Source organism: Carica papaya, chromosome 8, assembly GCF_054855325.1.
Source record: "Carica papaya isolate Zhongbai chromosome 8, ASM5485532v1, whole genome shotgun sequence".
In the NCBI taxonomy this organism is placed as follows: Eukaryota; Viridiplantae; Streptophyta; class Magnoliopsida; order Brassicales; family Caricaceae; genus Carica; species Carica papaya.
Window position 1 is genome coordinate 32,097,287 of NC_142316.1, and position 26,428 is coordinate 32,123,714.

General features: G+C 32.4%; 2 protein-coding genes across 3 annotated transcripts; both read right to left on the minus strand.

The window, feature by feature from the left end:
- Positions 1-408: 408 nt before the first annotated feature.
- On the minus strand, positions 409-4,868 carry LUT1 (Cytochrome P450 superfamily protein). Of its 2 annotated transcripts, XM_022053087.2 has the most exons (9): positions 4,249-4,868; positions 3,780-4,076; positions 3,484-3,681; positions 2,648-2,749; positions 2,191-2,331; positions 1,948-2,055; positions 1,279-1,361; positions 966-1,128; positions 409-731 (listed from the first exon to the last, which is right to left on the minus strand). In XM_022053087.2, the coding sequence occupies exons 1-9, from the start codon at positions 4,738-4,740 to the stop codon at positions 687-689; spliced, it is 1,629 nt and encodes a 542-aa protein (XP_021908779.2). In that variant the 5' UTR covers positions 4,741-4,868; the 3' UTR covers positions 409-686. The 2 variants fall into 2 exon arrangements, 1 of the variants encoding a protein (XP_021908779.2); XR_002541305.2 differs by lacking the exon at positions 1,279-1,361.
- A 4,004-nt stretch (positions 4,869-8,872) lies between these two features.
- On the minus strand, positions 8,873-10,918 carry LOC110822681 (2-oxoglutarate (2OG) and Fe(II)-dependent oxygenase superfamily protein). The gene is made up of 5 exons (XM_022052853.2): positions 10,682-10,918; positions 10,227-10,532; positions 9,895-10,142; positions 9,358-9,709; positions 8,873-9,266 (listed from the first exon to the last, which is right to left on the minus strand). The coding sequence occupies exons 2-5, from the start codon at positions 10,512-10,514 to the stop codon at positions 9,021-9,023; spliced, it is 1,134 nt and encodes a 377-aa protein (XP_021908545.2). The 5' UTR covers positions 10,515-10,532; positions 10,682-10,918; the 3' UTR covers positions 8,873-9,020.
- Positions 10,919-26,428: the final 15,510 nt, after the last annotated feature.

Here is a 26,428-nt window from a genome sequence, read left to right on the forward strand (position 1 = left end):
CGTGAAAGAGGCTGATAGGTTTGGAGGAATGACATCCATCCTTGGCTAGAGTAAAAGAGTGCGATGCATTAAAATATATTTTCAATTATTTTTTGATTGAACTATATATATATATATATCTCGTTCAACTGCATATAAGGGTAGCAGAAAAACATCCTTCCTTGGGGGCCAGAAATTTCATAAGAGAATAGATTAAATTGCCATCCCCCTGCATCTCTCATACTTTGCATTTACTTTTTTTTAAGCCCTTATCAATGTAACATTGGCTACTAGCTACACTAGAATTTCAAGATCAATCTATGGGGATTTTGCCCCTCTAATTGGTAAATTAAACTTACAACTTCGGTAGTGACAAAACAATAAGGGTAATTTACAGTTTTGCTTCAAGGGGAAGAGAAAGATGAGGAGTTAACTCGAAGAGAACTCACTGTAATTGCACGCCGTCACAATAACGACATCAATTTGTGCGACTAGGTCAGGCAACAAGTATTTCTAACTATTTTTGGACTGGAGTTCGGATATGATTAATTCAGATGATTACATATTACATTTCGTTGGGGGAAATGTAAAGAATTCTTGTATGCTCTTCCAATGGGAGAGTAGAAGAATCAGAGCATTGTTCAGTAACAAATAATGTCCAACAATTTATATACAAATTTCCAACTTACCAAGAAGGAAGATGAAGCTCACGACATTTTTTTTTGTCGTTGGCTCAGCTTCATGTACAAGCCCTGCATTTCGACAATGTGTTAGAATGCAAATACAAGCAGCATCAATTTGTCAGAAATTAATTACTTTCTGGGTTAGATCCTAGTTAGGTATTTGTTTTGAGTAATTCCTATGTTTGACAACCCTCTTCATCAAACAAGAAATGTACAATAAATAGACTTGTTTCCCCTCAATAAAAGCTTCTAATGGATAATTGCTTATATATGCTAGGTTAAACCTATAGAAAAAGAACTTACATTACTCGTATGAATTGTAGCTCCAGTAGTCATTCCAATATTCTGATCAGGAACCAGTTCAAAGTTCAGCCGCTGGACAAAAACTGCAAGCCCAACAATGGCTTCCAGTAAAGCAAATTGATCACCTACGCACTTCCGAGGTCCTCCACTGAATGGAATGAATCTGTGGTAGGCAGAAATCAATATCCGATATTTTAAGCAGATATATGAAACCAAATAGATCAATTCTGAAAAGCTTTCCACTACAATAACAGAAGAAATAAAAATGTTAAAAGATAGCAGCATGTTAAACAGGTTGCAAGTAATCAAATACCTAAAATCTGTATTTGTTTCATTGGGCACTGGACTTTCTAAGTGGAATCTTTCCGGTATAAAGTCGTCTGCTCTTTCCCAGACCTTGTAAAAGAAAAAGTTTGAGAAATGATGAGACATTATGCAGCTAGAGCATTCTTGGTTGCCTAGATGATGAAAAATAAGGTGTAAATTATTCATTTTATTCTCATTTTTTACGAACATGAACAACTCAGAAGATATAACTTAAAACCATCTTCATGAAAACATAACCAGAAATCTTGAGTTTTTTCTTTATGCATATAATCCAGGAAGGAAAAAGAACTCAAGATTCTACCATTTTGACCATAAGTTTTCTTTAGCTCAAATCTACTGTTGAATACAGGCATTTTGTCCCATAATTATGAAAATGAGCTGAGTGAATAGGAACTAAAGCCCCAGTTTAGAAGGTTAAGAACCAATTGCAAAGTTATTATTCTAGCATGGGTACCCAGCTTGGATTTGAAGCATACTTAATTTTACCCTGTAGCAACCATTGTGGAACATGAAGGTGAAAATTCATTTCGATAAAGTTTACCCAATGACCCACTAGAAATCTCTAATTTTAGTCATATCTGGCCAAAATAATACCAGGACTAATATCCTGAATCTCAAAAAAGCAGGAAAAAGAGAGAGAGCATATATTTGGTACCTGTGATGAATGATGTATGTTATATACTGAAATCATTATATCCTGACCAGCATTAACCTTATAACCTCCAGGAAACACATCATCAACTTGGGCTCTTCTTATCAGGACCTAAACGTACAAAAATGGCAGATATAAAAGCTTCAGGTCAAAAGAATCAGTCTAGCACATTTTATTACAGTTTCTTTGTGTTTACTAGGAGTATTATAATTTACTTAAAGAGGAAGAAGGTGGTATGCAACCTACAGGAGGATGTGGATATAGACGCAAGGACTCAATAATGCAACGTGTCAAAAACTTCAGCTCCTTTACGTCTTCATAGCTGGGAAGCCTTCCCTGCAAGACTCTGTCAACTTCTTCCTGAGCTTTTATCAATGACGAGGAATCCTGCAGAGAGAACAAATGTATTAAAAGTTCACGTCTTATGTGGCTTTTCATATCATATTCATACATGAACATGCATTAGGTTAAATTAAGGATCGACAGAACATTATATTTCCAATGCTAGTTTCCTCAGATCACTTCTAAACAGTTAAAAGATAAACAGGAACATCGCTTCCCCACTCACTTGAAAGATAAAACCCAAAAACATAAGAAGGAAAAAGAGAACATTATATTGTGCTTAACTAGTTGAGGTTTGAGTTCGACAAAAACCCCAAAAGAAAAATAAATTATTCACATAAATAGTAGGATTACCGATTACCTTGCTCAGAAGATATAGTGTCCAAGTCAAAGCTGAACCCGTGGTCTCATGACCAGCAACTAGCATTGATAAAAGGTCATCTCTTAATTGTACACTTGAGACCTAAACAATAAAGAAGTACCGTGTTAATTTTAAGAGCAATACAGCATGTAGAGGACTAAATAAGAACAAGGCATAGTGTGATTTAACAAATATTACAGTGATAAAAAAGTAGACAACTAGGAAGTCTTCCTCATAGAAATCAACATATGGCATAGGCATAGAGAACAAAAAACGAAGCATCCAAGAAATACAATGCAAACCTATTACTAAACCTATCAAGCAATGACATTGAATTTACCTCACAGTTCATAGTAATTACAGTATTCATGATATGCAACATGCTAATGATGCTTTCACAAACTTTTCTTCAGAATTGCAAAATTAACACTCAACTCAACCCAGCTCAAACAAACACAACTTCAGTAGTGACAAACATAAGCTAGAGCAACTAGTCCTATATAAATATGGGGCCACATGGACTCTTTATTGATTCAAAGTAAGGGCTTTAAGAGATTCCACTATGGACTGGAGTAAAAAGGTTATTAAATAACTATTATTGTTTGGTGGTGCTTTAATTCCATAAGTAGAAGCTGAAGAATCTTGCAAAAGAAGTAAAACATCACTAAACAAAAATACTTCAAAAAATCAATTCTTTCCCTGCCCATAACATGTTTAACATTATGAAACCTTGTTATGAAGTATAATCTAGTCAAGTCCTGAGTTCTGCAATCATTTCTATCCTCCAGCCTATTTCAACAAGAAAAAATTGTAATGAAGATATGAAGGAAGTCAACCTCTTCTCTGCTTGCAAGCAAGAACCGAAGGATACTTGGATCCGAGTCATTTACGTACTCGTCATCATCAACCCTTTCACCTTCATTTTCCACAATCTCTTTGCATTTTGCTATTAGCTCCTCAACAGTTTTCTGAATGACAGTCACAGCTTCTTCAGCTTTTATTTGTCTGGGGATTATCTTACACAAAGGTTTGATCTGAGAAAAAAAAACAAAAGAGAGAAGTTAGCAGACAAGATCCAGTTACAAGAAACATAAATTAAAAGGCAGGACGAGGTCACTAAAAACCAACATGCCTTCCAATAGGGTAAAAGATCCGTGGAGCGAGCCTCTGCCTCTTTCAATGCAGTGTAAACAGCATCAATAACAGGGCTATCAGCAGTTAGAGCATCGAAGTTGTAATTAAACACTGATAAACCAATAACGTCGAGAGTTAACTGAGAGAAACTTTCTTCCATGTTTACAGCAGTGCCATTAAGCGCATAAGGTTGCAGCTTCTCCACCAACCTCTCCGCACATTTGCAGAACACTCTATCCACAATCACAGACAAGTACCTCTTATGCAGAGATGGAACCACAGCCCTCCGCCTTGCCTGTTCTTAAATAACATGTCCATGGTCAAATGAGATAATACTGAAGCAAACAGACGACTGTTAAGGAACAGTAATTACATGTCTAGTTAAATGTACAGAAAAGCACCATTTATGAATCACATCCTGACCAGTTTTCTAAATTGAGAAATTTACATGGTTGAGATTTGTATACCGTCCAAAGCGGACCCTCGGCGATGGCAAAACCCGATCCGAAGAGAAATTCGGAGACCTCAGCAACGAGCCCTTTCGCATACTTGCCATAATTCCTCAACACATGCTTCGCAATTGCCGGGTCACTCACCACCACAAAATTCCGGGGACCCGCGGCGAGCCGATAAACGGGTCCATATTCGTTCATCCATTTGTACAACGGAAGGAACAGAGCACCACCCAGAAGATCAGACACGTCCTCGAGCTTGGCGCTTGCAATTGGTATTCCCGAATCGTCGTTCTGAGCTGTGAGCGAGCGAGCGAGGGAAGTCAGCCAATCCGGACTAACCCATGAAGCGGATTTAGATGTGTTGTTGGAGGTGGGTTTCGGTTTTTCAATGGAGGCCTTGGTGGAGAGAGAGTGGCGAACTGAATCGTAATTGGAAGATAGAAGAGTGGTGGGTTTGCGGAAAGTGCTGACTGGAGAGAATGTGGCGACGTAGAGTGAATGCATGGTTTTTGAGTGTCGCAAGAAGAAGAAAACGACTTAATGGCCTTCGTCTTCTCTCACTCTCATAACCATGGCTAAGCTGCAATGTAAAGCGGCAAATAGCTCTGAGTGAAGTTGGCATCTCGGAATCTAGGAGGGGGGGATGGGATAAGGGAACATTGATACGCAGCGTTTTGATCGGTTTGCTGGCTTGGGCTGAAACTTTAAAATTGAATACGACAAAATCCAGCCCAATATTATAAGCATCGGCATAAAGGCCCATGATCCAGATTTGGACGACCATTTCAACATTATACGGTGTATAATTGAAAAATTCTATACCAAAAAGATTAAAAAGTTGAGAAACTCTAAAATCTTAATTCTAACCCTAATCTTATACTTTAAACCCTAAAATCCTAATCCTAAACCTTAAATTTACACTAAAATTTAAAACCCTAACCCTAATCATAAAATCATAAGCCATAAAAACTAATTAAAACTGACTGTTTGCACGAAAATAACAATATTCATACTAACTATTTAGCTCGTTGAACTTACAATATCATTATGTGAAGATGACTCAACCTTCAAACGACCTTCATGCTCATCTTAACTTAGATCATCGCGATACTTCTTAAACCCTCTTTATTGGACAATTTGTCGGTTTTCTTTATTACTCATGTTTTTTCTTTCCAAATTAAAAAAAAAAAAAAAAAAAAGTGTGAGTATTTTATCATTTTTATTAAAATATTTCTAAACTTTTAACTCAATTATAACTAAATCTAATAGCTTGAGAAAATTATAATTCAATTTTTTTTTTTTTTTTGGGATCAGTTTTTTTAAAGTAAATAAAGGTAATTATAAATAATAAAATTTTCTACCTTCAATTAAAATTCAAAAGCATGTTATATAGATTTGGGAGTTACCTAACTTTGAGTAGGAAATATTGAAATTTATTTGTTTAATATATAACAAACGATGAAGACGAAGACCAACGACTGACTCGTCGGTCAAATTTTCAATGAAGTCGGTCGAGTACAAGTCAAGGAACATGTACACTCGCTTACTAAACTTTTAACATTCAAATTTTCATTTTTCACTCCATCTAATCAGTTACCGCAGTCCTTTTTGGACTGTAATATATGTATATATATATATATATATAATATTAAACAATAATAATAATTAAAAGAATTTCGTGATTCATTGAATTGGGAAGAATTTGATGCATTTGAAGTTGTCAAGATTCTAATTTTAAACAACGATAATTATATGTACTGCGTATCACATATTGACTCAAATATAATTTTAATTGTTTTATTACTTGTTTTAATTTAATATAACGTGTAATTAGTATTTATATATGATATATGTTATTAAATTACTGATCCATATAAAATGTCACGTGATACTTAACGTAATATCTAATTAAAAAATAATTACGTATGAATTAATTTGAATTGGTGTAATATTTTAAGAGAACCAAAATATATTTTAATTAGTCCGCACAATAATCTATTTTAATTTGTCATGTAAAAACTAGTTAAAATATATTTTTTAAAAATATATATGCAATTTTTTTAATGTTCGTATCAAATACTAAATAACATTTTTACGTAGTCTCTGATATAAATCAGTGATCACCAAAAAAATATCATGTGTTAAAGAGAAGATGTACGTGACGTGACGTATGAAGATTGACTAATTCAAACAAAAAAAAAGTACGAAAATTTTAAATAGTTTGATTCTACCTTAATATCATAGTTATCACTTCAGAAGATTATTTGTAGTATGCAAACAAGAAATTAATGGATAGGCTATCAAATTTCATATTTTTTTGCCCGATTATTTAACTTTTATAGATTTTTTTATGGGAAAAAAAATGATTAAGAAAAAAAAAAGACAGACATAAAGCCTTTTTCATTAAATGATAACTTTCTTCATCACCTCATGAATATGATCATATAATATTTATTTCTATTTTAATGGAGCCCCCTTTGAAACACTCATTGTTTGCATCCTCATTTAAATTCCAATTACTTGTGTTATCATTTGAATTGTGAGACTTATCATAAGATTCTTAATTCACCAATTTCTTACTATTAAAAATATGTTTTTAAATAGTTACATTTTTGTTTTTAAATAAAAATGATAATGATATGAGATGGGTATTGGACAAATAGACTTTTTTTTTTTTTTTTCTTGCATGTTTGATCACAAGATTTCATAAAAACTTTATTTGTTCTAGTCTCATTATCTACAATATTAATATTTAGATCATTCAATTTAGTGTTTTAATTCTTTATATGCCACTATATTTCAAATTAAAATTTTTATTATTGAATTTTTATAGTTCTTCTTTAAAATATTGATGATGAATCAATTAAACTACCACTTAAATAAATAATTTAATTGCATTTGAATTTTAGCTAGGTGAAAATTTTTTAGCCTTCAATCTACAAGCAAGAAGATGGAATAACGATGTAAAATGTAAAAATTTTATCTACTATAAAACATGTGCAATCAAGTAAGTAAAAATTATAAAAAGAAAAGTGCAGCAATTTAAAAATTAAAAAAAAAAATAGAGTAGTAAGAAGTTATCTTTTATGAGATTGAAGAGACATTTGTAGAATTTAACTGTAACGATTTTAAATCATAGACTAAAATAAAATTTTAGTCATCTGGATGGTTTCTCCCACATATTATGAGTTGGTAACAATTTGATAAATGTGAGAATGTCAACTCACATCATGAGATTCCTTAGTTTAAGGATTATCTATTTAGTATAATTAGTAATATCAATTTATAATGAGATATTTAGATAGTTTAGATATTTATTATTTTAATATTTAGTAATATTCAGACCTAACTTTATGAAGAGAAAATATTTTATTAAAATATCAAGTGACCATTTATGATAACTAGAGTTAAAAATATTACAATCTACTTTCTCATCTAAATGCTTAATAATAATAATGTTATATTTTTTAAATAATAAGGTAAAAATTTTGGTATAATAAGCAAAATAATATAATATATATAGAGTAAATGGCAAATAAAGTATCATATTGTACTCATTTCAAGAGAAAAACTTTGTATTGATATAGTAAAACATTATGAATATTATGGCAAGTTGTGTTATTAATTTATCTCACGAAAAATTTATATGCACAATTAATTTTTTGGTAGTGTTATAAAATGATTAAAACCTCTTATTTATTTATTTTTAATTTTGATCCTTCAACAAGATTACTATTATAGTCATATCATTACTTCTGCTATCACTATTCACAACTTCCATCTCTATTATCATCACAATTGTCTTGACACCATTACTTCTACTAATTTTGTCGTTAATTTTACCACCATTTTTATTATTATTATTATTATTGTTATCACTATTGCAGCATAACCATTGTTTCTATCTCTATTTTTATCTTTATTTTCCATGCTACTTTCTTCGTTATCATTATCACAAATGATATTTTTATTGTTACAACACTATTATTACCATCAATATTTTTAATATGGATTAAATTTTTTAATTATATTTCTCATTTTTTTTTTGTAAATTACCACAACATATATTATAAGATAAAAACAAATATCAGTAATTTGTCCTACTAATCTAATAAATTTATTGTAATACAATATTCAAATGCATAACTCACCTAATTAATTATACGCATTACACTTATTTTAAGGTCATTCAATTGCAGATATTCGTTATGTTACAATAATGTGAATTAATTTATTTAAGAGTATGTTATTCAAATGGCATAATACTGTTTTTTTCCGAGAGTAGAGGACTAGATTTCTAATCCTACTCCATCCTTAAGTCAAAAAAACAATAAAAACTAATTAAAAGTCAACTACCCAATTGGCATGCATATATACAGTATTCATTCATTATTTCTAACACCAGCTCAAAAAAGAATAATACAAGTTAATTATGTCAACTACTCAATTGTCATGCATATATATACTGTTCATTCAACATTTCTAACACCAGCTACCAAGTCATTATGCATCATGACATTTTGTAGATTGCCTGGTAGTTGGGGATCTGGGTTTAATTCTCACAATTGACCCACAAATGAGGAATATAATATATATTTATAAGTGTATTCTAAAAAGGGAAATTACTCACTACAAATAATGATTGCTACTGATATTGAAATTGATGGGTACTTCAATTAATTTCAACTTAAAATGTGTATATATATATATATATATGTAAATAATAGTCAGAAGAATATATATTCCTTTCCCTCTAATTTCTTGATCTGACGAGTACAATTTGTTCAAGTCAATTTCCGGGTCTCCAAGAAATTCTTCCTTTTGGGCTCACAAGATTTGATATATTCAAGAAAAGTAGCGAAGTCTGTGTCCTTGTAGCGTCTTGGATTTTCTTCATCTACGAGCTTTGAATATGGCCTCACAGTGCACTTCAACGGCAGACTATGCAACGATGCCACTGAAATCCGAGGCTTATGGGAGTTTACCAGAACTCGATGCAGCACACTCTTGTACCTTCCGTTGCTAAATATCTACAATATTCAAAAATATCACCTCAATTATATATATATATATATATAGTATGGAAGAAAAAATGAATTACACGTATAAATTAATAATTACCTCAAGATGGTCACCGACGTTTACGACAAATGAATTGGGAATGGGTTGAACAGTGATCCATCTATCTTGAAACTGAATTTGCAGACCTTCAACCTCATCTTGAAGGAGCAGAGTGAGGAATCCGTAATCTGAATGCGGTGGCATTCCGAGAGTGAGCTCCGGTTCCGGACAAGGTGGATAGAAATTTACGACCATTAGCTGGCTTCCATCTTCGAATTCCTTCAGAATTTCATCATCTTCTCCTGTTTTTTTCTTCTTGTTCCCACCAAATACTTCCAAACTCTCAACAATGGCCTCCACTAACATTATAAACAAGTGTTTCGTCTCTTTCGCGTAGTTAGCCGCCAATTCCCTGTAGTACATTAATATATTTATATAAATATATAATCATATTATAATAATTAACTATATAATATTTATATTTAAATGAGTAGGGGGGGAGCAGGAAGGGAGCCTTCACGAATCATGGAACTTGGTTTTAAAGGTAATGAAATTATAATATAATAATTAAGGGCATTAATCATCATTATTGATTACCTGAAGTCAATGGGAGAAGAAGGCCAATGAGGGAGAGTTTCAGAGATGGGATGGCACATGAGCTTCAAGAAGTCTCTCCAGCAAAACACATTGTCTTTGGTCTGGTTGAAGCTTGTCCCATATCGGACCGTGGCTCCCATGTCCGGCGACATGTACTTCGATCTCTCGTCGTACGGCATCTCGAAGAACCTCGTACTTACATCAATCATGCTGTTTATAGCTTCACTTGGAATCCCGTGGTTCACTAACTGCGCATCATCACCATCATGCACCATTAATGAAGAGAAGTGCAGATCGAAATTCCAAACATATATCTATATACATATACTCACCTGGAAAAACCCATATTTCTCACAGGCATTAGCTAGGGTTCCGAGGACTTCCAACTTGTTTGGACCTAGCAACTCGGCTAAATCAATGATGGGTAAAACGAGATTTTCCTGCTTTTCTGTATTTGGGTCCGGTTTAGCCGAATTGGGTCTCTCAGAAAGAGGCAATACGTACTTGTTTGGCACCTTTGTTAAGCCATTTTCCCATAGATGCTTTACTCCTTTCTGAAACTGAACTTCGTTGTCCGCCATGGTCGTGTGATCACGAGTTATTGCTACTGCTGGTGACATATTTCCAACTTCAACCACCTGCACCAAAGTATTTATAAGCCAAGGGTTTTATCTGTAATATATATCTATGTCTCATGAATATAAACATAAAAAATCTAGAGAGATTTGGGCAATTGGGTGAAGTTGATGAATAAAAATGAGCAAGTTGCAGGGGAAGCGCATGCTACCTTGTGACTAGATTAGTATAATGAAGGAGATTGATGAAGCGACATAAAGAAAGCGAAGGGTATATATAGAGGTTGGGAAAATGAAAGGTTAAAAACGGAGGTGTAAGCTCTGGTTTTGAGCAAACCGGCTTCGGTTTTGGAATCCGGAGGACTGACTGGTTCCAAACCGTTGACAAATGACAAAGAGTCAGATCAGAGAGGTAGGGACAGACCATCCCTCCTCCGCGTATATACTCTAAATACATACGCATATGTGTTATACATACATATACATTTATATACTACAGTATGTACATGTACATATATATAAATATTGATAAAAATATTGTTCTTTATTTAGTTGGGTCGTCTACGATCTTGATGGTAATTGTTTATTGACTAGCTCCTTCTGTCTGCCATTGAATGAGAACCGAGTAAGCTGGCGGAAGAATACGGTGGCTGACTTTTGGCATGCAGCTAAAATTGGTCGTAAGGATCGGGTCCATTTTCTTGAGTCGTCGTTGATTCTGCTTTTTATAGTATTTACGGTGTAATTTCTTTTTAAGCTAAAATTATAATATAAAATAATTATTTTAAAAACATTTAATTGGTAGATACTATACATAATATAATTAACATATTTTAAATTTTCAATTAAAATAATTTTAGTATAAAGTCTATCAACTCACATGTATATTCCCGTGGGACATCTAATAATTGTCCATTACATTTCAAATCACACAATCAATTATATATTAATACATATTTTTGGATTAAGAATCTGTGACTAACTATTTACATGCATAACTAATGATAGATGAAGAATAAATAGAAAAAAAATACCGTTATTATTATTTGAAAATTTAATTTTTATAATAGATTTATAAATTCTTATATTATTTTATTTAGATCCATAAATTCATTAATTATAAATTCTTAGACACAGTAGTTTAATTATAAGTTGCATCTTTTTTTATAATAAAATCTACTTCTACATTGATTAATAAAATTTTTAATACATTCCAATTATTTCAATTAAAAAAATATATATTATTTTTTTATCCACGAATGAAGTAACATCGCATTTAATATTAGCAAATTATTTGAGAGATCAATATGATAATTAACAATACATACGTTCTAACTATATTATTTTTAATTATTATCATATTATAAAACAAAAAACATTAGTATTAAAAGTAAATAAATAAATATATAAAGCGTACCTTTTTCATCGAGCAAAATATATAGTATGTTTACCTCGTGTCTCCTTGTAGTTTTTCTTGTCTGCGGGAATAAATTGCTACCTCTAAAACTCTGAACTATTTATAGGGAAAATATAAGAAAAAGAAAAATAAGAGGAAAAAATTAATTAAAATCAAATAGGATATTAGTAACTAATTATAATTAATAATTTAGATTTTGCTTTCTAAATAATACTAAGGATTTGGTCATTAATTCAAATTTGATCCTAAATCTTAAAAGAATAAATAAAACCTCAAAAATAGAAAGGAATCCAAACGATATCCCAATACAAGAATTTGTTCCATAAATTCAACTTTTTTTTTATATATATAATAATTGGATTTGATTTTGTAATAAATAATTTGAATTGTAATTTGGTATGAATTGTAAACAGATTTTAAAACCCAATAATAAAATCTTAATATTTATAATTTAATTAAAACTAAATCTAGCCATAATTTTTTAATTTAATTAAAAATTACAATGCTCACAATGGCTATTAATGCAAAATTAATTATAATTCAAAACTCCACCCGAAGCAGAGCACAGGGACACGAATACTGAACGCAAAACCTAAGAGTCAAAAAATCATTTGGGGCAGGTAACCACTATGAAAGAAATCTAAGACAATACTTCAAATATATATAAGTTTTACAATTAGATATAAAATATAGTTGGTAGACTCTGTAAATATAATTGATTTTATTTCTACAAAATTTTGACAAATCTTTAGAATGAAATAATTTAAAAAATTCATTATAATTATTTGAATAAAAATTATATTTAATTAATATTTTATTATCATTAATCCATTAATGAAGTTTAGCTATCATAATCTTTTTTCAAAGTAAGAGGGCGCGTTGTCATAATTATGATATTAAATTTTTGTTTTATAACCGATATATGATAATCTTTTTTTTTTTTTTTTTAAACGAGATATTTACGTACTTCTAATAAAAAATAGACCAAATTCAAAGCGAATTTCGTAAAATTCAAATTTAACCCGCAAGAGTACTCATGTTAAGTGATATGGTTTATATGTCAAACAATAAGAGTTCATAGGAACAAATCTAATTTAGAAATGATAGTAAGTTAGGTTAAGATTAAAATTCAAATTTAATTTTACTTTAAATATATAAAATTTTTATGTGTGTGCTCAAAATTTATTTTATTTTTAATCTAATTAAATTTTCTGTAGAACTTGACTTTATCTACATATGTGACATATATGTAAATATATATGTCACATACTAAAATGGAACTTATTGTATAATTTTAATTAAAATTAAAAAATATGTATTAAATTAGAAGTGTATATATTTCATGTATATTTTTAATAAAAATTAAAAATATATATTATATAAAGAGTCAAAGTTTAGTAAGTTCTTTTGCCTCATGATTCAATTTAATCTGATCTGATGGATCGATCTAAATCATTAGATCTTGAACTTTTTTTTTTATTTGTTATTTTTAACTCCACCAAATATAACATACATATAAAACATGAATAAAAAGTTGCAATGAATAGTAAAGTAATAAACATCACACATTAAGTCGAGATAAGTCTTGATATTTTTTTGATAACTTACTTTTTAATAAAAATTTATACATTGATAATAAGATGATATATATATATATATATATTAATAATAATAAGCATAACATAATTTTTAAACGATAATATAAGAATACAACTTAACTCGAATCTACAATTTTATATAATAATAAAAAAAAAAAAGATGCATCAACATTGAACTAAATAGTACTCGATACTCTAATGACTTATTAAAATAATTTTAGATAATCAATAGTTTTAAAAAGTTAATTGATAGGAAATAATACATTCAACCAATAATTATTGTAAGTAAGCATATGTATTTACTTACAAATTTACCCGTATGAGAATAAAGTATATTAGTCGTTAAATTTTTAATTTTAATACTATGTTAAACAATATCTAATTTAATATTAAAATCATGTTAAAAATGGTATAATATGTGTTTTAAATTTGAGTCACAATTTGATCGTAATGAATAATTATGTTAAAAAATTAGGCTAGTACAAAATGGTATACTTGTATGCTTCAATAATAAGGAAATTATGTGTAAATTAGAGAACATATACAATATTAATTTTAACTTTTGACACCAATTTTGACTGCCAACCAAGAAATCAGACTTTTAGTTTTGTTTGAACATGTGCGTATAAATGTGTGTATATATATATATATGCATGGGGTGTATACGCGCACATAATGTATATATATATATATATATATATATATAGCTTGTTATGATGAAATAATAATATTATTCTATATTAATTATTGGTTTTTCAAATAAACTGGTAAATTACTTAATAATTTCAAATATAAATATATACACAGTTTGTGGAGGATGATGAATCCATGAAGATACTACCATGCAAATTTCTGGGTAGAGTCCAAAGCAAATAAGACAATTATATGAAGTTACAAAGGGATTAAAATTGAATTAATTTGCAGAACCCTGACACAGTCTTATCAAGGAAATGAAGCAGAAAAAACAAGATAATTATATATATATGTATGTATATATATTTACCTACATATATATATATATATATGTATATACGTGTGCCTGTGTGTGTATGTATATACAGGCAAGTTGAAATTGTTTAGCAATTTCTGTTGATATTTCATTTGAAACTTGGCAATATTTGACATCTAAAAAAAGGAAGCCGCTCCATTAAGCTCACATTTTGTGTCTTTATATATACATATTAATATTTTATATGTATATGTATATGTATACATTTCAAATTTAATTTTAGGTGACTTTTTGGGCTCGTGAGTACGTGAGATGTGAACCGACCAACCAATGGCCTATCCTTTTGGCTTTTGCCAATTAAAAAACAAGAAGATTATTTAGTTTAATGTAAAGGCTAAATCTCCAAACAGCTGGGCCAATGTGTGTGCGAGTGTTTATATATATATGTCTATACATATGAATGTGTATATGTATGTATGTATGTATGTATATATATATATATATATATGTCTAGTATACGTACAAAGCTAGTTAGGTTGACATTTGTAATCTTGTATTATTTAATTTGGTTGACATTTAATTTCTAATTTTTTTTTAATTTAATTTTTAAAAAAAGTTATTTTTTCATTGGAAAAGACTAGTGCAATGAACATGTTCAATTCACAAACTCTATAATTTGAATTAGTTTTCCGAAGAAAAAATCAATATATACCCCAATGCTGTCACCCATATTAAAAACTTGTCGTGTTAACTTCAGTATATATATACATATATAGTCTTAATCATTAGTATTTGATCAATTAGATGAAATTTAATTAATTAATCATGACATAAATAACTATGTAAATAAACGCAACTTCTAATCTTCTACTTTAATAATATTTGACTTTAATTATACTTATTAGATATAATGAGAGAAAAAAAATGTGTTTGAACGCGTCATGCATGCATAGAATTCATGTAGTTATACTTATTAGATATATGATTCCACTTAATTATTCATTAAACTCTTAATTAAATACTTAAACTCTTAATTAATGTAGATTAACCCAGAATGAGTAAGATATCTTTGTATCTGGCACTTTCATCTTTAGTAGTTATTCTTTATTTACTAATTTTTTTTTTTAACTTATAAAATAAGATACCTTTGTATGACTAAATTAACCAGCAGCTTGACTTGATCTTCCTCCAAAAAAACACTTAATTAACCCATTGAACATATATATATATACACAATATATGAAATTGACACTCTTTAGTCTTCAGTCTTTACACATGCCATGGACTTATTCCTTCAATCTTCAGATATTAATTAAAAATTAATCAAATGTAATTAACTAAACCTAACCTTAATTAAGCTTTATGCTTATCCATGCATTCCAGCTGTTGACCACAAAGCTTCACATATATTATATACATAACATGTATAGATACTACTGTAAACGAGCATGTGCCATAATATACAACCATGTCTTCACTTTTATTATAGGCTTTGAAGGGAAAAAAAAACTCCCTCATTTTGTTTATTAAATTAATTATGATTCAACTCTATTAAACAAATATTAGTTACTAAAAAACATAAAATAATCACAATTAATAAGTTTATTTTACTTTAATTAATTTAATTTTTTATCTTCAAATTAATTTTCTATTATAATTATTGAAATTGTTTGTTGGTCAAATGGATTCTTGCCCTAAACTCAATTAAACTGACCCATCTGCCATTTAATTTTCATTTTAAATTATGATTTTTATTGGATCATCTGCCCTAATAAATATGTCCCAAAATGGTTGCTGTAAAGGCACGAGAGGTGACTGGAAGAAATGGCCTTTTAAAAAATTAATATTTAACCAAATCAAACCAATAAAAAAGACAAAGACAGATTTTAAAATTTGAAAAATAATAATAATAATAATTTACTCCAATGTGAAACGACGCTTTAGTGTGCGTTGTGGCTGGGAACGGCGACAAGGTTGGTCCAGCCTAAAGTTCAAACAGTGACAAAACTGTGTCGTTTTAATGGTGTGCTACGTTGTCGTTTTGTTCTACATTCGTTGCATGGTTTTAGTCTCCCACGTCAGCTGTTTAGTATTGTAATAATATTTTATGTCTGCTGCCACTTGGGATCCTACTTGTAATCTTAATCACCCCTAGTTTTTAGGTGGGTCCTGTACTCTAATTTCAACACCTTTTTTTCCTTCAATTATTTATTTATTATATTTAAAATTTTATTAAATTCAATATAATCTTAATATAACTAACTAATTATATATTATTATTATTAAAGAATGTAAAATTTTCATTTTAGAAAAATATTTTATAAAATGTATCCCTACAAATATATGTCATGTACCTAAAAAACTAGGGGCGGATGGTCCATTTTTAATTTGGGTATGATTAAAATCCACATGTAAAGAATCAAAAATGAAAATTTCCTTCCATAACTTTAAGTAACGTGATACATATTTTTTAGAATGGATAATTATAGTTTCGTTTATTCTTTTTATGTGAAAATTTAGATTAAAAAAATAACAAATTCAAAGTAGTAAATAAAAACAATCTAGATGGCCCGTGGTTTGAAGCCGAGTCTCTGACTGGTTTTGGTGCACTCATTAAAGACTCATCAAGGAATATACTGGTAGAAATCTCTAGTTGGTCGTCAGGTCGTCACTCACTATTTTTAGCAAAATTGTTAGCATGCAGAACAGTTTTACAGTATCCCATCCATTATAATACCGGAGTTCGAAATTTGGCCTGAAATTAATTTTAAAGTTTAAAAAAATGCATAAAAATAAAATTTTTAAATTTATAAATTTTGTTCAAAGTAAAATTAAAAAAAAATAAAATGAGGATGAAATTGAAAGCAATTTTCGAAAAAATTAGTGAAAATTTAAGTTTGGATGGTATTTTTAAAAGAAAATTCGAAAATTGTGAATTAAAACGCAATTAAAAAAATTACACCACGTAAAACTGCCCACTCTGCAGTCCCGATGAATCGTAGGGCGCCATGTGGCAAGGCATGCTGACTCGGTAACACGCAGGAGGTCACACTGGTAATCTGCGTGCCCGCGATCGGACGACTTGGATGTGTTCCCACGCGCATGGACGGTCCGGATCCGTTCCCTCCTCAAACACGATCGAACAGTTCAGATTCGTTCTCTCTTTAAACACGATCGTACGGTCGAGATCAAATCGCGATAAACGGTCCAGATTAATTTTTTCTTTAAATGCGATCGGACGGTCGAGATCAAACGTGATAAACAGACTAGATTTAACGGAGACGGGTATAAATATCTTGCATTATAGCGAACACAAACCCTAGTCACCAGCCCCCGCCGGAGGAGAAGAACAAGTCGTAGGAGAAGGGCGCCGACCACTGATCGCCGCCGCACTGGAGCAATCTCCGACCGCCAAAAAAGGTAAAAACTCACATATCCGCTCGGAATTTGATTCCAAGCACCCCAATAACTAAATTGAAGCAAAAGGAATGACAGATGAGCCAAAAACTGCGGGCAAAGCTCAGTAGTGTCGCCGTGGGCAAGACCCAAAAATGCTTCCAATGAGCCCCTTCCCATTTTCTGTTTCGTGCGAATTTTTCACCATTGTGTTCACCATTCTATTTTCTACAGGTTGACCGAAGAAAAACACCCAGCTGCGATGGTGAGCAAGCGGAGCTGCCGTCGGTAAGTTTTTGTTTTTCGATTTTTTTTGTCAACCAAAGCCCCCTAACATGTTTTCTCGCAGGGATGGGTATAAAATCAGCCAAAACTTGCCAAAACTGCTCGAACACGGCTAGTTTGAGGCAAACCGCTGCCACGAGCAGCAATGCCGTCGCCGGAGCACGGTGGTGTCGCCGTGCCGGAATTTTAAAATTGACCGAAAAAGATTTTTAATACCGATTTTGAGTTTTTTGAGATATTTTTAAGTATGTAAAACGTGTTTTAATCTCCACAGAAAAATTTAGGAAACTCGGGGACCGCCAGTAGGCGCAGCTAAAAGTTTGGTATTTCGAACACCGATTCGGGTAAGAATCTCTCACCTTATTCTTTGTTATGGAATTGAAGTTTAATTATCAATAATATGGTATTTTGCGTAATTTAAAAAATTTTGAGAATTAATTATAGATTACTAATGGAACCGGAAACTAGTTAGTCATTTATTATTTGTCTTGTTTAACCGATTTTTTTGATTTTACAGCTTTAAATGCATGATAATATACTTGAATTGATAAAATGATTCAGTTGTGTTTCCTTGATGCATGTATTGTTTGTCTTACGTTGATTTACGGTTAAATTGTGAAACTGAAAATTAAATATAAATGAAAAATTGATTGGTTAAGTGAATGAATTAATGGTAGCCTTACTGGATATCCTAGGAGATAGTGGACGGACTAGGTACATAGAGAATCTTACCATAAATGCCGCCTCATATCGGATAGGATATCGAGTATTGATATTTTTGGCGCTTATACCGGACGGGGAATGGGGACAGCCCGTTTCATCATGATACCGGACGGGGTATTGAGGGATAATATTCTTGACGCTCATACCGGACGGAGTATGGGAACCGCCGGTTAGTTGATAATATCGAGTAATAGTTCACGCATAATGGAACATCCCTATGGGCCCCCAAGGATATCAGTAAGCAAATAAAGAGAAAAAGTTATTGTTCTTCATCACTTAAATATGATATTATGGTGTTGTTGAACTAATGTCTCTATAGGTTGGCTTTAGAAATCTTACAACGGTAAGTATGCAATAAATGGTTTTACTTATGATAAATGAATTTACTTAAATTAAGAGTTTTATTGGTTATTTTTATAATTTTTACTAACCTTCAGTTTCTGTATCGGCGACTAGTGTGATATTCTTACTAGACTAGTATAGATCATCCCTTCATTAACTATTTCAGATCAAGACGCCCAAAAGATAGGGTCCGATCAATAAGGGGGTTGCAAATAGTTCACCACCCAGACTTACTTCAAAGGCTAGTAAAGGTCGTCATAGGATACCTAATTGTTTACTTTTCATTTATTTCTTGATTTTTCGCTTATTTTTTCAGAATGATAATTCTCGTAGCCCTATTGGGTATTTTAAATTATTGTGTAAGGAATATAAACTCTAACTCTGTTATTTCACTTCCGCATTCAATTTATAATTTATTTCTTTTTAAGTTCCAAGCCTTTACAGTTGGTATCAGAGCCGCGTACCTCGGAATCATTCCTTACACAAAAACTTAAAAACACCAAATACGAACTATCACCCAACCCTTCCTTTTGAAAAATAAGTATAAAGACACGAGAAGATGAGGTCCCTTATTGAACAGGGAAGACCAAGACGAGTCCCTTCGAGAGGATGTCGATCGACTCTTCGAGATTTTAGAGAGACTCATCTCTGCGTAGTAAGCTAAGGAAGAGAGGAGGGAACTGTCTGACCCTCCACCACTTCCATACTATGAGCCACCCCTACAACGAGAGGATCTAACGCCACCTCGATGCAACCCTGCTCCACTATCGTACCATCTGACACCGTCACAATGTAATTTGGAGCCCCCACCATATCATTCGGCACCGTTACAGGACAACCCGATCCCTCCCCAGCAACATTTGGTCCCCCTTCCACGGGACTCGGTTTCATCCCTAATGGACCTGATAGAGATTGACACCGGAGACTCTGATATATTTCTAAGAATGAATTGGTTAGTGACGTATTATGCAACCGTGGATTATTTTCACGAAAAATATTGTATTTAAGCATCATAACGAAGAGTCATTTACAAGCTAATAAAAATTTCAAATATTATTCTCCTCTAGCAAATTCCTTAGTACATAACGTTTTAACTCGGTTGTTTTCTGTACAATATACAAACTTAAGAAAATAATTTATATTCAATAAATCCCAGTAGTACGAGATTCTCTGGATGTGTTTCCTTATGAACTTCCTGGACTACTAGTGGAGAGGGAATTTGAGTTCACCATAAGCCTTCAGCCTAACATGCAACCTATCTCAGTTTTTCCTTACTGTAAGAGTCATGTAGATATGGAAGAGTTGAGAAAATAGATAAAGAAATTGCAGGATAATGGGTTCTTCTGGCACTGTGTTTCTCCTTGGAGTGCTGGATTTCCATTTACAAGGAATGGGAGATAGGACGTTAAAGTTATATATTGACTACAGGGGACTGAACAAGGCTACAATCAAGAACAAGTACCCCATCCAGGATCGATGACCTTTTTGATTAGTTGCAGGGTGCCCAGGTCTTCTCTAAAATAGACTTGCATTTAAGTTACCATCAAGTAACGATTAAGGCAGAAGACATTTCCAAAACAATTTTTCGAATCAGGTACGGACACTATGAGTTCCTAATCATGCCATTTGGATTAATCAATGCACCATCCACCTTTATTAATTTAATGAAAAGGATTTTTAGACAGTTTCTGAATTAGTTCGTCATTGTATTTATTGATAATATTTTGATATATTCAAAAAGTAGAGAGAAACATGCTTACCATCTAACTCAAATTTTGTAAGTTCTCAGAGAAAATAAGTTGTATGCAAAGTTGAGTAAGTGTGGATTATAACTCGAGCAGACTATCTTCCTAGGGCACATTATATCAAGAGATGAAGTGTTAGTGAACTCCGAAAAAGTTGAGGCAGTACTCGGTTGGGAGAAATTGAGCTCGGTCAAGGAAATTCATAGCTTTCTAGCGATGACAAGTTATTATCGCATGTTTGTAGAAGGATTTTCTAGCCTAGCTGCTCCTTTAACTCGACTCACAAAGAAGAACGTTAAGTTTAAGTGGAACGAGAACCGTAAAATGAGCTTTTAAGAACTAAAAAAGTTGTTTACTACACCTGTGTTGACCTTGCCGAGCGGGACATGTGGATATATAATTTATAGAGATGTCTCCTACCTGGGGTTCAATTGTGTTCTGATGCAGCATGTGAAGGTTATAACCTATAATCCAAGTAGTTGAAGAGTCATGAGAAAAACTACCCCACCGATAACTTAAAATTTATCACGATTATTCATGCATTGAAGACTTGACGTTATTACTTGTATGGAGAGACTTTTCATATCTATACCAACTATAAGAGCTTGACATACATACTCACTCAAAAGAATCTCAACATGCGTCAGAAATAATCGATAGAACTCCTCAAATGCTACGATTGCAATATCTTATATCACCTGGCAAGGGTAACGTGGTAACCGACATACTCAGCAGAAAAAGTGTGGGTATATTAGTTGATCTAATGGTTTTAGAATGCAGTGTAATAGAGGCCGCACAACAGATATGACTTCAGGACCTGAAGAGATTTACATGTTTGGCCCACCTGGCCGTTCAACCTAAGTTAATCTATAGATTGAATGAAGCCCAATCTGCCGATTCCATCCTAGCAGACCTTAGGAAAGATGCAGAACATTGAGTAAATTCAGAATTTCGAGTCTTTGTCGATGGATTGCTCAGATTTTAGGGTATGGTGTATATTCCATGTAACAGTGAGCTGAAAATAGACATCATGATAGAGGCTCATACCTCAAAATTTGTCATACATCCAAGAAGCATTAAGATGTATTAAATTATGCGACCCAGGTTTTAGTGGAACGGAATAAAAAGAGAGGTGGCCGACTTTATTTCCAAGTGTCTGGTGTGTCAGCAAGTCAAAGCAGAGCATCAACGCCCAAGAGAGTTATTTCAGCCACTACTGATTCCGAAGTGGAAGTGGGAACACATCACAATGGATTTCATGACAGGATTGCCTAGGGCACGCTCAAGACATGACGCCATTTGGATAATTATTGACCGGCTCACTAAGTCTTCCCACTTCTTGACCATCAAGATGACCAACCCCTTATACAAGGTAGAAAGAATATATCTTCAGGAGATAGTCAGGTTACATAGAGTGCCAGTAATAGTAGTATCCGGCAGGGATCCCAAGTTCACTTCTCGATTTTAGTCTAGTTTTCAGCAAGTCATGGGAATGAAACTGTCTCTTAGTATCGCATCCACTCTAAGACCGATGGATAATAAAAAAGGATGATCCGCATAGTGGAGGAGATGCTCCAATTTTATGTTCTTGACTTCGGGGGGCCATTCAGATGGTCATTTATCCTTAATAGAGTTCGCCTATAATAATAGCTACCAAGTAAGTATTGGCATGACTCCGTGCAAAGCGTTATATGGCTACCCATACAGATCGCCAGTCTATTGGGAAGAGGAGAGTAGTAGAAAATTATTCGGTCCAGATTTTGAAATTTGATAAAAGTGATCGAGTGTTCTTTAAGGTCACTTATTTCAAGGAAATCAGTAGGTTTGACAAGAGGGGGAAACTAAATTCCTTATTTATTGGGTAATTTAAAATCTTAGATAGAATTGGTACCGCTGCCTACAGACTGGCACTACCTCCAGAACTATCCAGGGTCCATAATGTGTTTCATGTTTCTATGTTATACAAGTATAACCCGGACCCCGCTCACATCTTGGCTCACGAGTCACTTTCACTCAAGGAGAATCTGTCCTATGAGGAGGAATCGGTGGGTATTGTGGACTAAAAAAACATATTACTCCACAATTGAATCACACACAAAGAGAGACCACATGGGAACTAGAATCAGATTTTAGAACCTAGTATCCCCAACTGTTTGATTGAGTGAGAGAAAAATAAATTTGAGGGACCAAATTTCTTTTAAGGGGGAAAAGTCGTAATACCCAGGTTCGAAATTTAGCATTGGATTAATTTTAAAGTTTAAAAAAATGTATAAAAATATAATTTTTAAATTTATAAATTTTATTTAATGTAAAATTAGGAAAAAAAAATAGGTTGATGATGAAATTGAAAATAATTTTAGAAATAATGGGTGATTATAGGGGTTCGAATGGTATTTTTGAAAGAAAAATTAGAAATGGGGATCAAAACATAATTAAAAAAAATTGTGCCACGTAGGACCGCCCACTCAGTAGCTCCGATGAACTATAACGCGCATCGTGGCAAGGCACGCTGACTCGGTACCACACAAAAAACCACACTAGCAATCTGTGTGCCTACAATCGGACGGCCCGGATGCGTTCCCATGTGCATGGACGGTCCGGATCCGTTCACTCCTCAGGTGTGATCGAATAGTCAAGATTAAACGTAATGAACGGTTCAGATTTGTTCTCTCTTTAAAACGATCGTACGATCGAGATTAAATTGCGATAAACGGTCCAGATTAATTTTCTCTTTAAACACGATCGAATGGTCGAGATCAAATACGATGAGCAGTCTAAATTTAAGAGAGACAGGTATAAATATTTCGCATCACACCGAACCCAAACTCTAACCGCCAGCCTCTTATTGGAAAAAAAGAACCAGTCGCCAAAGAAGAAGAACCAGTCGCCGAATAAGGGAACCGACTACCTCCTGCCGCCTCCGACTGCCAAGAAAGATAAAAACTCTCCTATTCACTCAAAATTTGATTCCGAGCACCCCCATGGCCAAATTTGACCAAAAAGACGGCGGATAAGCGGGAAACCGTGGGAAAAGTCCGATAGCACCGCCGCGGGCAAGACCCAAAAATGTCTCCAATGAGCCCCTTCCCATTTCCTATTTCATGTGAATTTTTCACCATTGTGTTCACTATTCTGTTTTCTACAGGTTGACTGAAGAAAAATACCCAACCGCGAAGGTGAGCAGACAGAGCTGCTGCACCGAAAATTTTTACCACTGGTAAATTTTTATTTTTGACTTTTTTCGGCCAACCGAATCCCCCTAACATGTTTTCTTGTAGGGATAGGTATAAAACCGGCCAAAACTAGTCAAAACTGCCTGAAAACGGCTAGTTCGAGGCAAATCACCGTCACCAGAGCACGATGATGCCGTTATGCCTGAATTCTGAAATTGGCTGGAAAAGATTTTTAACACCGATTTTGGATTTTTTGGGGTATTTTTAGGTACGTGAAACGTGTTTTAATCTCCGCGATAAAATTCAGGAAACTTGGGGACCACCAGTAAGCGCAGCTGAAAGTTTGGTGTTTCAAACACCAATTCGGGTAAGAATCCATCACCTTATTTTCTGTTATGGAATTGAAGTTCAATTATCAATAATACGGTAGTTTGTGTAATTTAAAAAATTTTGAGAATTAATTACAGGTTACTAATGGAGCCGGAAACTGATTAGTCATTTATTATTTATCCTGTTTAACCGATTATTTGATTTTACAATTTTATATGCATGATAATATACTAGAATTGATAAAATGATTTAGTTGTATTTCTTTGATGCATGTATTATTTGTTTTGCATTGATTTAGGTTAAATTATGAAATTAAAAATTAAATGTAAATAGAAAATTGATTGGTTTAGTGAATGAATGAATGGTAGCCTTATTGGATATTCTGAAATATGGTGGACGGACTAAGTACATAGGGAATCCTACCGTGAATGTCGCCTCATATCGGACGGGGTATTGAGTATTGATATTTTTGGCGCTTATACCGGACGGGATGTGGGGACAGCCCGTTTCACCCTCATACTGGACGGGGTATTGAGAAATTATATTCTTGACGCTAATACCGGACGGAGTATGGGGACGACCGACTAGTTGATAATGTTGAGTAATGGTTCACGCGTAGTGGGACATCCCTATGGGCCTCAGGGATATCAGTAAGTAAATAAAGAGGAAACGTTACTGTTCTTCCTCATTTGAATATGAGATTATGATGTTGTTGAGCTATTGTCTCTATAGGTCAGTTTTGAAAATCTTGCAACGATAAGTATGCAATAAATAGTTTTATTTATGATAAATTGATTTACTTAAATTAAGAGTTTCATTGGTTGTTTTTATAATTTTTACTAATCTTCAGTTTTCGTATAGCTAAGTAGTGTGATATTCTCACTAGGCTAGTATAGCTCATCCATTCATTAACTATTTCAGATCAAAAGCCAGAGCCCGATCGACAAGGGTGTTGTCACCTAGACTCCCTTCAAAAGCTAGTGAAGGTCGTCCTAGGATACCTAATTGTTTATTTTTCATTTATTTCTTGAGTTTTTATTTGTTCTTTTAGAACGATCATTCCCGTAGTCATATTAGGTATTTTAAATTATTGTGTAAAAATATAAACTCTTACTCTATTATTTCGCTTCCGTATTCAATTTATAATTTATTTCTTTTTAAATTCTGGGTCGTTACATCCATAATGCACAAGAACTGAGTACCTTCAAATTGGACGCCCAAAAAGTGATGAGAACATTTCAGGATAAATCTTTAAACAAATTCAATTTTGGATTTATTGTTAAGGACTGTAAAACCCTTTTGAAATTGAGACTAGACATCTATATTAACCGAGCGAGCAGACAATATAATAGAGAGGCTTCGCGAGATCGGCTCATTCTTTTTTGAATTTTCATGTCAATGTGGCTTATGCTTCCGTGATTAGATATACTGAACTTTTACTATAAATAATGATTATTTTTTAAAAAATATATAAAAAAACCTAAAAAACTAATGATTTTATGTCAAATTTTTTAAAAAAAAATAAAACATATGTGAAGGTCGTAGTTGAGTAATCTAAATTGTAGTATCCATATAATAAGATAATTATTTAGAAAACTATTTGTTAAAAAGAGAAATTAAAATTTGAGAAGTGGGTCAAAGTGTTATGTGAAACAAAAAGAGGCCCATTTAGAGGTCGTCCACCTTGTTTATTTAAGCCTATTAAAACACGATTTAAAGCCCGTCTTAAACTAAACCCATCGCAATTATTCTGAAATATTATACCTAATTGATTTAAAAATGATAAATATTTATGAAAAAAAAAAAATAGTTGAAGTATATATTTAAAAAATATTTTTAATATTACTAAAATAATATTGGTAATTATTAGAAGTCCTATTTAAATTTTTTAAAATATTAATTATATTTTTATATAATTGATGGATAACTGATTTATTTATTTACATAAAATAATTTAATAAATCATTTAGTTGAGGAATCAATTTGGAATTAAAATAATTT